The 16,716-nt window shown below is 33.0% G+C and overlaps 1 protein-coding gene and 1 pseudogene across 1 annotated transcript; both read right to left on the bottom strand.

The window, feature by feature from the left end:
- Positions 1–2,736: 2,736 nt before the first annotated feature.
- On the bottom strand, positions 2,737–3,312 carry LOC120176677. Its single transcript, XM_039183060.1, has 2 exons — positions 3,217–3,312; positions 2,737–3,171 (listed from the first exon to the last, which is right to left on the bottom strand). The coding sequence occupies exons 1-2, from the start codon at positions 3,259–3,261 to the stop codon at positions 2,902–2,904; spliced, it is 315 nt and encodes a 104-aa protein (XP_039038991.1). The 5' UTR covers positions 3,262–3,312; the 3' UTR covers positions 2,737–2,901.
- Positions 3,313–4,048: 736 nt separating this feature from the next.
- Positions 4,049–16,716, bottom strand: part of LOC120176756 — a 59,620-nt pseudogene continuing 46,952 nt past the window's right edge.

The raw sequence follows: 16,716 nt of genomic DNA, 5'->3' as shown, positions 1-16,716 counted from the left end.
CGGCGCGTGGCGACGACGATGGCTTCAGGGTGGTCGACTGATTCCTCCTGGAGCAGCTAAACACCAAAATAAACCAACATTCAATCCAAAACATCAACTAAAACCGAAAGAAATTTATCCAAACTATAAACCCGAAACTTACCCACGGTCGCTGGTGAGAACCATGACGGTGCGGTGACCCACAGGTCGGTTTTACACAGAAAAGAATGGTGAACCCGTTGGAGACAACGGTAAGGCTCGACGCTCGTCGGTTCGACCGAAATCGAAGAAAACACGTGCGACGGTGGTGGGGTTTCGATGAATCTTCCTGACGATATCTACGGCGAACGACACCAATTCAGGATGGGCTAAGGGTCAAGTTTTGTTCACCAGTCGATGATGAATCTATAGGTGACGTCGGTGCGGCGAACAGTGTTCGGACAGCGGCGGATTGAGGCTATGAAAGGGGTCGATGGGGAAATTAATTTAGGGTTTGGGGATAAAATTAGGGTTAAATCGATCAGGGGTTTATTTTTGTTGCGTAATAAAAATTAGTAAAATTTGGGGTTTAGTCCCTAAATTTTTTTCAAGTTGCACCATAGCCCTTCATTTTTCAAATCTTATAATTTAACTCCTAAATTGGGGTGTTATAAGTAGTGTGGTTCTATATAGGGGTGCATATTGAGCGAGTAGACTGTGAGTTAGGTAATGCTCAACTCATGCTCGTTAAAAAATTTTGTTGCTCTACTCATTGCTGGTTAAGCTCATTAAATTTTTGCTCGACTCGTGCTCATAGAAAACTCCTTGCTCGACTCCTTGCTCGTTATGCTCGTTACTCGTTAATCTCGATGCTCATTGCTCGCCTCGTTATTTGTTAAGCTCGTCGAAATTTTACCTTATTTTCTTAACTATAGGTAAAATCTACTAATATTATATAAAACTTAATATAAACATAAATCAATAAATTTAACAAAAATTTATCAAAGTAATTTTAAAGTCTAAACTCCAAAGTAACCATCCACAAATACACTAAAAATAATAAATAAGATTTGGTTTTAGAGTGTATGAAATAATTTTTTAAGATAACTACTAAAAAGATATATAAAAAAAATTAATGAGCTACTCGCGAACTTATCGAGTCGAGTTGGACTTTGCTAGACTCAACTCGTTAAGGTCTCGAGTCGAGTCAACTCGAATCGAGTTTTTATCGAATTTTGACCGAACCGTGTTCGAGCTACTCAACTCATTAATCACCCCTAGTTCTATACTTCTATTTATGTGTTCGGTTTCACATTGACTGTGAGCTAATGCTATTTTCACATTCGTATAGTCGTTGGGTCGAGTCTTCACAGGGCCCATGTTATCATATTCAGTGGTCCTATTAAGGTGATTTTCACAAGTAGGGTGCTTCTTTACATTTTTTGTGTCTAAATTATATCTCAAAATACGATTTGTTGTTTAAATAATTTTTTTGCTAATAATAGATATCTAACATTTTTTTCGTTACACGTTACACTTTTAGGTGTTCACAGTTTTCTCTGTTATACTTTTAGATGTCTACCATTATATTTTTAATTTTTTAATAATAAAAAATTTATTTTTTAAAAAAAAAAAATAAAACCCCTCATGTCGTCCCTCTCCCTCCCATCCTCACTGCTGACGGTGAAGGATCACCACCGATCGGATTTTGTTCGAAGCAGATGTAACGTACAGACGAATGTAGTCGTCAAAATCGTCAAAAACAACAACGAAAAACTTAAAATTCCGGCAACCGTTTTTCATGATGATCGATACAGTTTCACAATGGATGGGGAATGAGTTTTGGTTGCAGCGGCAAGACGGTTCTAATGGTGTCAATGGTGATGATCACGGAACAACGGTGACCTATCGACGGTAGAAGACGTAAAATTTGAGATATTTTTATTTTTTAAAATTATAATATTAAATTTTATTAAATTAATTAATTTTTAAAATTTTATATGTGTGACACATGTCAGATAATGGTTAGATTTAACGGCCGTTACGGTCCAGACACCTAAAAATATAATGTTGGAAACATTACACACTTATTATTAACAAAATATTCTTTAAATACCAAATCATATTTTTTAGGTACAGCTTACACTCTAAAAATTGTATTAAGCCTTAAAATACTGATCAAAGTAAAAAAAAAAAAAAAAAAGTTTGACAAATTTACCTAATTGAAGATTCCTTTTAAAAAAAGAAACACGTGACATAAACAACCCCCCATGAAATAAAAAACTTATAATAAACTGCTAATGGATCTTTTATAATCTATAAAATATTCAAGCATAAATTTTAAAAAAATGAATTAAAAAATATCATTCATTATTAAATTATTATACTTAACTGCTGGTTATTTTTTTAAAAAATGGATTGAGTAATTATTTCGTTCAAATTTTAATTACGATTAGAAGTTTTATATTGCTGTACATTTTATTGTCAAAATAGTTGGCACATTTTAATTATACTTAACAATATAAATATGTTATGAGTGTGATATTAAGAATTAATTTAATGGAATATCATTAAATTATAGTTTCTCAACTTGCCGTATTAGTCTAATTAAAAAAACACAAAATCTTGTTTAAAGTAAATATCAAATAGTACATAGATTATTTAGCTACTAACAATTAACAAACATGAGTTTCCTTCTCAAACAACGGATGGCATCACTACCAGCAATGAAAATAAAGCCTGCATTTGCAGATTGTATACACAAATATATAGGTTTCTTTTCTTCTTGAACGCAGGGAGCCATGTAAGAGACTTAGACCCTTCCATACCCTCAAACTCTGCAAATGGAGAAGCAAACAACTCAAACCTTCTACGGGAGGAATCAATTAATGAGTAAGATGAAGAGAGATTACAGTTGGAATTCTATGTTGACGGAGTCAATAGCTATGTTGGTAATCCCACCAAAAGCTGTCTCGGACAGGACAATGGTGGCGGATGGAGTTGAAGGCCGAGACTGTGCAGTAGGAGCGTGATATACAATCTTGACCTGGATCGTCTGGTCGGGGGTACAACTCCCGGGCTGTGACGTACTGATGCATCGTACCAGGTATTGTCTCCCGCACGATGCTCCATTGTCCCATATCCCATCTCCTGCTGCTGCGAACAAATTGCTCGATGGAAACTGAGTTTGATCATCACCATAGCACGCCGTCGCTGCACATATATGACATAATATGAGCTTAGATAATTGATACTCACGTAGATATGGTGGGGTTTATTGGGCTGCAGTGCCAACATCGGCATGGGAGAAACGGAAGAGCTGAGAAAGAATAAGCAGGCATGATACAAGTTGGGTCTGCATCCTTGGTTCGTATTTTGTATATTATATTACTTTTCCGCCTTATAACCAAAACAAAACAAGAATCCTCCTTTTAAAGTCAACGGAGATGTCGAATTAATCATGGAATACTCCTCACGCGGAATGAGCTTTGAGACAATGCCCTTGCACGAAAGTAAAGTTGATTTATACCTGAAACGACTCAATTAATCATCGAATAGACATTAAAAAACTTTTGGATAACCAGCATGTGCACGATGACGTGGTGACTGACAAAGAAAGATAACCGGCAACCACTGCTTTAAATATTACTCCATCTAATCTAATACTAAAAGTTCCGATTTTTTACTTTTATACATTTAGTCTTGCTGTTACTTTTCATAGCAATAACTCCGGTTGCCTTGAGAATTTAACAAAGTTGGTGGTGGGTTTAGACCATTGACCCAGTCATTGTTACCTGCTTGTAAAGTAATATAAACTGTTCTATGATTGCAACAATAGCAAGAAGCAATATCAGTTAAAAGTTGAAACAACCACTACTCACCGGATCCTGCAGTTTAATATCAAGATTGCTAATTTAAATCTGCCACTTCATGCATTATGGAACCTGGAAATATTATTCCTAAATTTTAAGTCCTCTATTTGAAGCAAATTTGATACACGGCCAAGTCTAGAAAAGCAGATGTGTGTAGCCAGCAAAATGCCTATTGTGCTAATATCCTATACGGCGAAAGCACGATAAATATAACATAATCACTTCCATAGCTTCCGCAAGGACATGTTTTTCTCACTCTCCTTCTTCATCACCTTTGCCACTGCCATCTCGAAATCTTCTTTTGTTACATGGACTCTCCTTTCCCTCAAAGCAAACATCCCTGATTCTGTACATACCGCCTGCAAGATACAAAGAGAGTTCTGTCAAACTAGCACAAACAGAGACAGATAGTTCTTGCTATGTTGTGTTCTCTATAATCAGAAGCCTACGATCTTGCTAAAGTAGCAATTTTGATTATCCAACTTATGTACTAATGCACTGAAAATATTTTCAAAAAACTTGTAAGTTGCAACAGTCGGAATAAACCTCATAGCATACATAAACAAGATATCAAAGACTGGGATGAAGGTTCTTGCTTATAGCATAAATTACTAATGGGGGAGGGACTATATTTCCTAGAATGCAGAAAGCAGGAAACATTTCAAATAAATTGTCTCTACCTCCGCTGCTTATGAGGTTGGAGAGAGACGAAGAAGAGAAGAATAGATCCTGAACATCATATGAACTTCCTTGAGCTCGTTGGTGGTGAGAGATTGGAGCTTTGGTCTATTTAATGTGAATTCAACCATCCTTTATTATTATTCATTCACACTATGCACAATCATATTCTCCCCCAAACCATAAGCTAGACAAAGTGATCTAGCAACCCTTGTAGCCATTTTTTTAGAGGCAGAGTCACCATAGGTAAGCCAGCCCATAACACATCTGTGTCGGTTGTATGTGCATTGTATAAAGGTGTGTCAAGACAGATCAGCTAAAGCACTGTGCCTGATATGTTCTTATTTCATAGTCACATCAGTGAAAATAATTTGGTCTGGTTGTACTCCTTGGGTAGCAACATACTCTCGCAGTCTCATTTCTCCAGCAGCTAGAAATCTAAGGAGTCAAAGTGAACTATTTGCTACGCACTTGAGAATATTACACCAAGTGTTAAATATTTCAGGATCCATTTGATACAATTGGTTGAAACATGCAAAAATAAATTTATCTTCAAGAATATCATAATTAGATCGATTGTACTGGCAAGTTGGGTCCAACACATCACAATTTTCCTGCTTATAATCATTCACAAAATAACAATGAGGGAGATGGACAAGCTTCTCAAAATAAATGTGTGCATAGCTGTTGAGTTAATCGATTGATGGAATCAGCCAAGAGGGGGGTGAATTGGCAATTAAAATTTTGGTGGAAGCTTTTGCAGAAAATTGAAAGTAATTGCACAGCGATTTAGAGTGGTTCGACTTTCTCAACCAAAGTCTACGTCTACTACCTTAGCTATACACACTAAGGATTTTCCAACAAATTCACTAATTTGTTCTTTATTTTAAGGCCAAAGAGATAACCTTACAACTCCCTCAAGAATATACCCCAATTCTTGAGAACACTCTTTCTCAAAGAGAAGATTACAAATTTGCAAACTTACAAGGAAATCCTCATAAGGTAGATTGTTTACACAATTCTAGAACAAAGAAAATAACACTAAAAAATGAATACAATTGAGTACAAGTAGTGTTCTTGAAATCAAAATGAATATTGAATGAAGAATAGGCTTGAAATGCTCAAACTTGAGGTTGGATGCTTTCTATTTGATTCTCTCTTAATTCTTGATTCTTGTTGTTTCTTGTTGTTGATCAATGGCTTCTAGGCTTGTTTAAATACTCGTTCAATTGATTCTGAACGTTGAGGATGATTAGTGGAGTCAATATAGTCGTTTAAGTGTGAAAACAATTAATAAAATCAGTTGGGAGCGTCAGTGCAACGATGCATACACAAGGTGCATCGGTGTATCAAGTGTAAAATTCAAATATTTTGACCGTTGGACTCTTAGTGCATCGGTGCACTAAGAGTGCTTTGATGCATGAAGTGCATTCGATGTTTCAAAATAGCCTGAGTGCATCGATGCATGTCTTGTGCATCAATGCATCAAATGCATTCGATGTTTTCATAGAAACCTGAGTGCATCGATGCATGGTATGTGCATCGATGCATACAATGCATTCGATGTTCAATTTATTCATTGGTGCATTGATGCATGGATTGGTGCATCGTTGCATTCCTTTGAAAATTTGATTTTAGGCTTGATTTTGGTTCAAAATACTTTGTGAAAATTGTTTCAAAAATATATTAAGTATAAAACACAATTTTACACATATAGTAAGGTTTGAAATTGATCTTGAAAGACTTGGAGTAATAATTTGATATTCGAGTAATTAAATAGAATAAACTTAGAAAATCATTTGTAAAAATCTTAAAATTCATTTATACTTAATTTGTTATATCAAAACATCAAAATATTTTCAACAATCTCCCCCTTTTTGATATAACAAAACATTTAAGTAATTTTAAGATTTGAAAATTATTTTTGAAATCAATTTTAAAAAAATTACTCCCTCTTACTATGACACGTCTTCTCCCCCTTTTTGTTAAATAAAAAAAGACGCAAAAATGACTTTTATTAAGAATTTGAAAAACTTAGCCAATTGATTCATTAATTTTAAAGTTTAAGCTGCTAAGATCACAATCAGAAGAGAGATTAGCCATTAGTTTTCATAATCAATATTCATAAACATGTAATGGATAATTGGTCATATATGTCGAATGATGCAAAATTAAGTATAAATATCAAAAAGAAAATTCAAACCAAACATATATATATTAAGATTTAACATCCAAAGTAACCAAAATATAAATCCAAAACATTTAATCATCCAACAATCAAAGGAAAATAATCCCAAAAGCATATAAAATGTTTTAACAAGAAAAGTTCTAAGTTGATCCAAAAACAAAAGCAAAGCAATGTCTACTCGTCCATAGATGGATCGGGAGGATGAGGAAATTGTGCTTGCATCTCAAGAAAGAGCATCCATACGTGCAAGCATCTGCCATTGAAACTCTATTTATTGAGCTTCCAAAGTGTCTAAGCGATGATTCACCGCTTCGTTGTTAGCAGTCAAATGGGATTCGATGGAAGCAAACCATAAATCAAATGTCTCCAAAAACGAACGAAAATATAGAGGCACTTGATCCTCTTGTGGTGCCGGCGCATTGTCGGGATCGTCAATGTCTTGAAATAATCCTTGAAGCTCGGGATCATCATCTGTAGCCGGTGCCGGAGGAGGAGCACGAGAAGTGCTAGGAGCAGCTCGTGAAGAACTAGCTCCCGGAGTTTACTTATTGGGTCGAAAGACCCATAGACCAGTTTCCTCGTCCTGTTTCTAATCAGCTTTCTTCAACGAGGTGAGATTGATTTGGTTTTGGAGAGGAATGGGATTGTCAAGAGAGATGTTAAGACCGAGTTTGATAAAAAAGTTACTAAGTAGACATCCATAAACTAATGTTTCGACATATTTTGAAGGAATAATGTTTATGGTATCCACTAGCTCACTAAATATAATGTGTGGCAAATTTATTTTGTTCTTATTCTTGATACAGTACATCCACCATAAATCCCTAATACAAAGAGTGGAGTACCTAACTCTGGATGGTCTAAACCACCAAGAGATCTTCAAATGAAGAAAACGATCGTGATGAGATCGTAGAGTACTAACACTAGCATTTGGAACATAGGGATATTCCACAGTTTCTTTCTTATTATATAACCCATTATCATCTAGCCCAAATTGCCTAGCAATAGACTCGGAGTCAATATGAATATATTGTCCTAAAAGATAGGATCTAATTCCTATAGTCCTACATTGAGTCTCGTTTTGAATACATACTGCATTAGAGTAGAAAATGCGGACTAACTGATGATAGACGATGGGTTTTAGGTGAAACAGTTTATCAAACTTCCATGTTTTGAGAATCAGAAGGTATTCGAAGTCAATATCAATCATGGGTTGAACAGAAGGAATACGCTCTTCTCGGATTCTATAAGATTGGAAGGAGTTCATATACCTATGGTAGAGTTCATCCCTACGATGCTCAGGCATATTAAAACAGGAACTTATAATATTTTGGTCATTTGGGTTTGGATTTTGAGGTTGAGGAGGAATGGGAGGTCGGTTTGAACGACTCAATGAAAACCTAGGGCGTTTTGGGTTTGACATGATTTAGGAAACGAAATTAGAAATGTAACCTGCAATTTTGAAACACATGTATGCAAAATAATCAATCCCAAAACTCAATTGAGTCTGCAATAATTCAAGATTCTCTAAACTAAATCCTAATGGGCAAGGTTTCAAAAAATTTTTTGAAAATAATTTTTGAAAAATCATAATATGTATAGTTTTCATGAAAAACAACATAATTGAGTCAAAACATCTAAATAAATCAAAATATTTTCGATTTTTTTTCAAATTTCAAAGAAAATTTTGAAATATTGTGTGTTTTTGATGAAATCTGTTGTAAAATCTTGTTTCTAATCACCAAACAATCAATGCCCGATATAATGTTCATCCTAGAACTAATCTAAACTAGTTCTAAAATCAAAATATGATAAAATAGAGGTTTTTAGAAAAATACCTTGAAAATTTCGGATTGATGAGAATGAGAAGTTGTTTTGCACGATTTAATGATATTAGTAGGATATGGAGATGAAAACCTTGAAGATTCCGACTATTTTTCATTGATTTTGAGCAAATGGAGAATTGAGAGAGAGAGAGATAGAGAGAGAGAGGCGGCAAAGAAGTGTTTTTTAGTGTTTTGAAACAAAGAAGAGAAACAGGGTTTTTAACCAAAACCCGACGGATGCATCGATGCATGGCCTTGTGCATCGATGCACATTCAAGGAGTGCATCGGTGCACATTCATGGTGTATCGATGCACATTCAAAGGGGTACATCGATGCACTGTTAAGTGTATCGATGCATTAAGCACAAAAATGTCAAAAATCCATTTTAAATACTCAAAATGCTAAATTAATTAGCTCTAGTGGTATTGGCAACTCATATATTGAAAATTAATCATGTTCAATCAATCAAATTAATCCTTAAACTACATTTGAACATAAAGTTAATTTTCACCAAAGAACATAAACTCCCCCTAACTAATAGCAAAGAATGCAATCAAAAATTATTATTTTAAGCATTTTTCATTTATTCTTAAAAGTGCTAAAAATATTTTAAACACTAAGTGAAAATAGGTAAGTTAAACCTAATTCTCTCCTAAGTGTCCAAAACCTTTCTTTTTCTAAAGGTTTTGTAAAGATATTAGCTAATTGGTGCAAAGTATCAACAAATTCTAGAACTATATTTTCCTTAGTGGCATGGTCTCTAATGAAGTGATGTCTAATTTCAATGAGCTTAGTTCTAGAGTGTTGGATGAGATTTTTAGTGAGACAAATAGCACTAGTATTGTCACACTTGATAGGAATGGCATCTACTTCAATTCCATAATCAAAAAGTTGTTCCATCCATAAAACTTGTGCACAACAACTACCGACTGAAATGTATTCCGCTTCAGTGGTAGATAATGCAACACAATTTTGTTTCTTTGAAAACCAAGAAATCAGCATATTTCCAAGGAATTGGCAAGTACCGCAGGTGCTTTTCCTATATAATTTGCATCCTCCATAATCCGCATCAGAAAAGGCATACAAGCTAAAGCTAGAGTCTCTAGGATACCAAAGTCCTAAACTATGAGTGTTCTTAAGGTATCTAAAGATTCTCTTAACAGCTAGTAAATGTGATTCCTTAGGGCATGATTGAAATCTAGCACATAAGCAAACACAAAACATAATGTTCGGTCTACTTGCAGTTAGATAAAGAAAAGAGCCAATCATTGACCTATATAATTTAACATCCATACATTTACCTCCTTCATCTATGTCAAGCTTTGTTGAATAGCTCATTGGAGTGTCATGAGGTTTCCTATTTTCCAGTCCAAACTTCTTGAGCATATCTTTGACGTACTTAGCTTGATTGATGAAGATGTCATATTTTCTTTGCTTGATTTGGAGTCCCAAGAAAAATGAGAGCTCCACCATCATGCTCATCTCGAATTCATTTTGCATTAGCTTAGAAAATTCTTGGCAAAGAACATCATTAGTATAACAAAATTTATATCATCAACATAAATTTGAACTACTAATAAATCTTTACCTTTATGCTTTAAAAATAATGTAGTGTCAACCTTCCCTTTTGAAAAACCTTTTTCGATTAAAAAGTTTGACAATCTTTCGTACCAAGCTCTAGGAGCTTGTTTTAAACCATAAAGTGCTTTTGTCAATTTAAGAACATGATCTGGAAATTTTGAATCTTCAAAACCAAGAGGTTGTTCCACATACACTTCTTCTTTTATAAAACCATTTAAAAATGAACTTTTAACATCCATTTGATATAATTTGAATTCATTGAAACATGTAAATGCTAATAACATTCTAATTGCTTACGGGAGCGTATGTTTCATCATAGTTTATGCCTTCTTCTTGAGTATACCCTTGAGCAACAAGTCTAGCCTTGTTTCTCACTATATTACCATTTTCATCAAGCTTATCCCTAAATACCCATCTAGTACCCACAGTAGATTTATTACTAGACCTTTCAACTAATGTCCATACTTTACTTCTCTCAAATTGATTTAACTCTTCTTGCATAGCCATAATCCAATGTTCATCATTTAATGCTTTTTTAATATTTTTAGGCTCTATGCATGAGATAAATGCAACATAATTACAAATATTTCTAAGAGAATATTGAGTTGTTACCCCTTTGGATGGATCACCTATTATTTCACCATCCTTGACATAATTGTATTCCCTTGGGTAAGAGACTTCCCTTTCTTCAATGGTTGGATTTTCGAGAGGATCTTGAGTTTCCTCATATTTCGTTTCTTCCTTTGATGATGGTTCTCCAACGTCATTTATATTTATAATGCCTACATCATCATTCACATAAGAATCTTTCCTCGGAAGGGGATTATCATCGAAAACAACATGTATAGACTCTTCTACGACTAAAGTTATTTTATTAAATACTCGATAAGCTTTAGAATTTAAGGAATAACCCAGAAAAATTCCTTCATCACTTTTAGCATCAAATTTGCCAAGATTGTCCTTACCGTTGTTTAAAACAAAACATTTACATCCAAAAGGATGAAAATAGCTAATGTTAGGCTTTTAATTTTTGAAAATTTCATATGGAGTTTTCTTTAAAATTGGCCTAATCATTACTCGATTTACAACATAACAAGTTGTATTTGTGGCTTCCGCTCAAAAATATTTTGGCAAATTATTTTCACAAAGCATGGTTCTAGCTATTTCTTCTAAAGTTTGATTTTTTTCTCTCAACAACTCCATTTTGTTGAGGGGTTCTAGGTGCTGAAAAATTATGACTAATACCATTAGAATTGCAAAACTCAGTAAATCCAAGATTTTCAAATTCAGTGCCATGATCACTTCTAACATTAGTGATAGAGTAACCTTTTTCGTTTTGGATTATTTTTGAAAATGTGATAAAATGTTCTAATGTTTCATCTTTAGTACTTAAAAATAGAACCCAAGTATATCTAGAATAGTCATCTACCAAGACAAATGCATATTGTTTTCCACACAAGCTAGTAATTCCAGTTGGCCCAAAAAGATCTATATGGATCAATTGTAATACTCTACTAGTTGATACATCATTAATGGATTTAAAAGAAACTCGCTTTTGTTTTACTTTAGCACAAGCATCACATATTTTATCATTATCAAATTTTAGTTTAGGAAACCCTCTTACTAAATCTCTTTGAATTAGCCATTGCAAAACACTCATACTAGCATGTCCTAGTCTCCTATGCCATAACCAACTATCATGCTCATCCTTAGCAACTAGGCATAAATTAGTCATATCTATAGAGTCTAAATGCACCATATAAATGTTTCCTATTCTATGATCAACAAGCATAATCAAAGTAGATGCAATGTCAATCAATTTTGCAAACACTTAATTTAAAAATATGACATTGTATCTTTTGTCAAATTCATCTAATCGGATTATGCTTTAATTCATTCACATACAAAACATTATGCAATGTTGATTATCGAGATTAAGAGCACATGCATAAAGTTTTTGAAAATGTTATGTATTAAAACTTTATAAAAAAATATGCATAAACATTAAGAAAATTTTAAGGTCAAAATTTTGCAAAACCAAATTTCTTGAAAAATTGATATCAATTGTTAAAGAGATATCAATTACATTTAAAAAAAATTGACCAAAAATTACTATGTTCATCATACAATGTTTTTCAACATACATGAGATAAAACATAATCATTTAGAATTATTCAACATTTAAAACCTCATGCATGCATAAACTAAACGAGTAACCAAAATAAAATAAAAACATTAAGTTTAGAGGTTACCCATTCCTTTTTCATGTGTGGCTAGAGCATCATGAATATCATCTTCTTCATCACCATTGCTCCCATATACCTACAAGCGACATTTAAGTAGATTTTGGTATCCAAATTGCTTTGGATCCTTGAATATTAATTTTGATGCCTCTTGTTCTTTTTGGAACCCATACTTGTCTAATTTTAAATCGATTTCCTTTCTTTAAAGGACAAGTATGTTCCTTATGACCATGATAATGACAATGTGAACATATTGTCATTATTGAACTAGATGAATTATTTAAAATGATCTCTTTTTCTTTTGTTAAACATTCAAGCTTAACATTCAAATCGAAATTTTCTTTTTCAATACTTTCAAATTTCATTTTTGAAAGCTCTAAATCCTTCTTCAAGATTTCATTTTGGTTTTCAAAATCCATTTTCGTTTCTAGAAGAAGTTTGTTTAATTTGAAAATTTCTTTTTCAAAGTTTTCAGATTTTATTTTTGAAAGCTCTAACTCATTTCTCAACATTTCATTTTGATTTTCCAAGTCTGTTTTAGCTTTCAAAAGAACATAATTTTTAGCAATAAATTTAGAAATCAATTTATTGTATTTCGAGTTCATGGTCTCAAACTCCAAAAATAATTCATCATAAGCATATTGTAACTCATTAAAAGATTTTGAATTTAATCTATTTGAGTTAGAAGATACATTTGGCTCTGTGAGAGCTAATAGAGACATCACATTTATTTGTTCTTCTTCTTCCTTGTCTCTATAGATCTCCTCAATCTTATACCACATCTCCTTGGCATTTAAACAAGAAGAAACTCCTTTATATATATATTAAGATCAATTACATAACACAACATGTGCATAGCCTTTGTATTTTGTTGAGCTTTCTTCCGTTCTTGATCACTCCACTTTTTTGCCTTCTTCGTAGGAGAGGAATATCCTTTCTCGGTTATCATCCAAGCTTCCATATCATGTGTTTGGATAAATATCATCATGAATCTCTTCCAACGACGATAATTTGTTCTATTGAAGTAAGGAGGCACGTCAATTGGTCTGGATTCTTCTGAAGACACTAGTTTTTTTTCATTTGTTTTATTTATTATTATTATTTTGTTTTAATATTATTATTATACTATATTATTATGATTAAAGAAATAATTTATTATTATTACAGGCCCAATTACAAATCAACTCAGCCCAGTTTACATGCCCAGGCCTAATCAGATACAAGCATATAAGAAACCCTAAACCTAATTTAGGGTTTGTATCATCTAACCCTAGCCGCCTCAGCATCACAGCCGTTGGATCTGAGAGATCCAACGGCTCACACGCATCCAGAACAAACCCTAGGGTGATGATACCCTAGGGACCACGCGGCCGCTGTTCGCCAACCTCTGCTACCACGCTGCCACGACGCCAACCGAAGGATCCAGAAGGTCTATCCATAGCCGCACACGTCGCCCTCAACGGTGAGTCACCACTGGAAGTTCGGTGACTCACCAAGCTTCAATCTTTTACCCAGCCCGAAGAAGATACCGGCGAGGCTTATAAAAACCGACCACTTGCAAACAAGAGAAAGAACGGAGAGCACAGAAAAAAAAAGCCAGAGAACACAGCAACTAAACCATCAAAAAATTGAAACAAAAATTGAGAGAAGCCTTACCGAAGAAGTTGCGACGCCACCGGAGTTCATAGGCCGCCGTAGAAGCAAAATATCGAAGGTATTTTTTTGTAGATCTATGTAAATAGGAGATGTTTTGTGGGAAAAGGGGGTCGGATTCGATTTTTTGATCATCCCGATCTATGTTTTGAGAGATTTTAGAATTTTTCGGCCACCCTCCGGTGAGGGAAGCTAGAGAGAGGCGAGAGAGTTTAAAACTCTCTCAAAAAGAGAGAGAATGAAAGAGAAGAGAAATGAATTTTTGGCCTTAAGGCCGTCTGATTTGGGGCTTAAATACCCCTCCCCGAACGATGCCGTTTTGGGGAGAGGTCTGTTTGTAATTTATTAAAAGTTAAACCCCTTACGCAGTCCAGTAATTTTGTAATTTTATATTATAGTCACAGAAATCAAATTATGAACTTTTTAATTTGATCTCTTAATGTTATTTCTTTATAATTTAGTCACTGACATAAATATTTTAGACAAATAACCGATTTAGTCCTTTAATTCTAATTAATTTTATTTTAATCCCGAATACATGTTTTAAACTTATTTTAATTTAATATACGAATTTGATATAATTTTAATCTAGTCACTAAATTAATAAAAGGTAGAATAACATATTTAGCCACTGAATTTTTAAATAATTATGATTTATGTATTTAATTCTATTAGGTTATAATTTAGTCACTAATTTCAATTTTTATTTATTTTTTTACAAGTTTTATATAGTTTTAATTTTATTCATTGTTTAGTTATATGTTAATTTTATACGTTTACTTTTAATTATTATTACTATTATTATTATTATTATTTAGCCATAAATATATATATTTATATAATAAATAATATTTATTTTATTTATTAAAATCTTATTTAATTACTTTTAACTTATTTTATTTCTTTTTTAATATTTATTTATTTTTCAATATTAAGAAAGGGCAGTCTTAAAACAACTGGATGTCCATTTTCTGATATTTTTAAATAAATAAATATCATATTTTTATAAATTATATATATATATATTAATTATTTAATTATTTTTAGAAAGATGTTATTTTAATATTTATTTATTTTTTAATATTAAGAAAAGAGCTGTCTTAAGGCACCTAGAAGTCCTTTTCTGATATTTCTAAATAAAAATATATAAATTAATATATTTTTTTCATAATTATAATTTTGAATTTTTAAATTTCTAATAATAGAGACAATTTATAATTAAAAAGTACCAATTTTTGGCGTTGTAGGGGTGCTAATCCTTCCCTAAACGTAACCGACCACGAATCCCTTTTTATTATTAAAAAGAACAAATTTTTGGTTAAAACGCAGACTAGTTTATCTTTTAAATGATGTTTTCTTAAAAACTCTTTTAAAAGATGATTTTTTAGGTATTCGACCTACCTGACCCAAAAGGCCGATGGCGACTCCCAAAATATTTTTTAAAATCAAAATCATTAATTTATTCACATCACTTTTCCCGCCAAGTAAAAATTCGTGCCCGGACGAAAACCGGTTACGACAGTTTGGTGACTCCACTGGGGATTTTGGTCAAGCTTTTAAAATCAATTATAAATTGTCTCTATTAATTATAAATTAAAAATTCATATATTTAATTTATAATTCTTTCTTTTCAAATTTTTTATATATACTTATTATTTTCATAGTATTTATATATATTATTTTATTAATATTTCATTTTATTTGCAAGTATTTTATTTCATTATTTATTTTTCTGTTAGAGGTTTGAACATTTATCCTCACACACAACACTTGCATTGCATAACATAAAGCTCTATAATTGAGTTTGTCCCTTTTAAGTGGGAGTGAAAGCGACGTCTTCGTGAGAATTTATTCTCCGTGTCAGACCTAGCAAGTAACTTTCGGGGTTCATATGCTCTATGTCTTCGTGAGAATTTATTCTCCGTGTCAGGCATAGAGAAGTGTATCCCCTCGAATTGAACTCGATCCACTTTAGTCTGTGATGGACTAAGATTGAGGGTTAACAGCCCAAGGGGGCACTAACAAGGACAATTCGGGTACCTTTATTCTTAGATCTGAAACCCTGTATATAATAAACCCTAAAAACTCTTCCGATCTGAAGCCATGCCAAAATTTTGTCCAAAATAAGTGTACACACAGGAGAAATGAATTCTAACTCTTCTTTTAATTTATTTATTTTCTTACTGAATAAATTGCATGTGAATTTAAATTATTTAAATGAAGAAAGCATGTTTAAATATAAATATTTAGGTAGACATTATTATCAAATTATTTTTCCTTTATTATGTAAACTAATTCATTTCTTTTTTTTTTTTGTGTTCTTTATTTCTTCTGTTTGCATAGCATCATACAGGATAAAAGGCATTGATCCTCGTGTTCAAATATTCAGAAGTAAGACAGTGGGCATTACAAAGACAAGGAGGAAACTCTATGTATCTGACTTGTTATGCTCCAGTTTCGCTAAAAAGAAATGATATGCAAGATTTGCGAAGCATTTGGGAGAGTTGGGACTCAAACAAAAAGTTGCAGTTTTATCAGACTTACGGAGACATCCCATATTTGTTCTATGTCGAAGTTGATGATGACTTACTTCGAGCCCTAATTCAATTCTGGAATCCAGGGTACAATTGCTTCACTCTTAATAAGGAGGACTTGGTTCCTACTATTGAAGAGTACACAACTTTGCTACATATAGAAGGGGCTTTGGAGAATCGAA

This window comes from Hibiscus syriacus, unplaced genomic scaffold, assembly GCF_006381635.1.
Source record: "Hibiscus syriacus cultivar Baekdansim isolate YM2019G1 unplaced genomic scaffold, ASM638163v2 tig00003403_pilon, whole genome shotgun sequence".
Classification (NCBI taxonomy): domain Eukaryota; kingdom Viridiplantae; phylum Streptophyta; class Magnoliopsida; order Malvales; family Malvaceae; genus Hibiscus; species Hibiscus syriacus.
Note: the sequence above shows the minus strand (reverse complement) of the source record. Positions and strands in the feature narration are given on the sequence as shown.

Bases quoted from the DNA above. Each gene is read 5' to 3' on its own strand.
- LOC120176677 (XM_039183060.1), bottom strand. From the start codon at position 3,261: ATGCCGATGTTGGCACTGCAGCCCAATAAACCCCACCATATCTAC. The intron at 3,172-3,216 runs GTGAGTATCAAT...ATATATGTGCAG, and splicing joins ATAAACCCCACCATATCTAC to CGACGGCGTGCTATGGTGAT.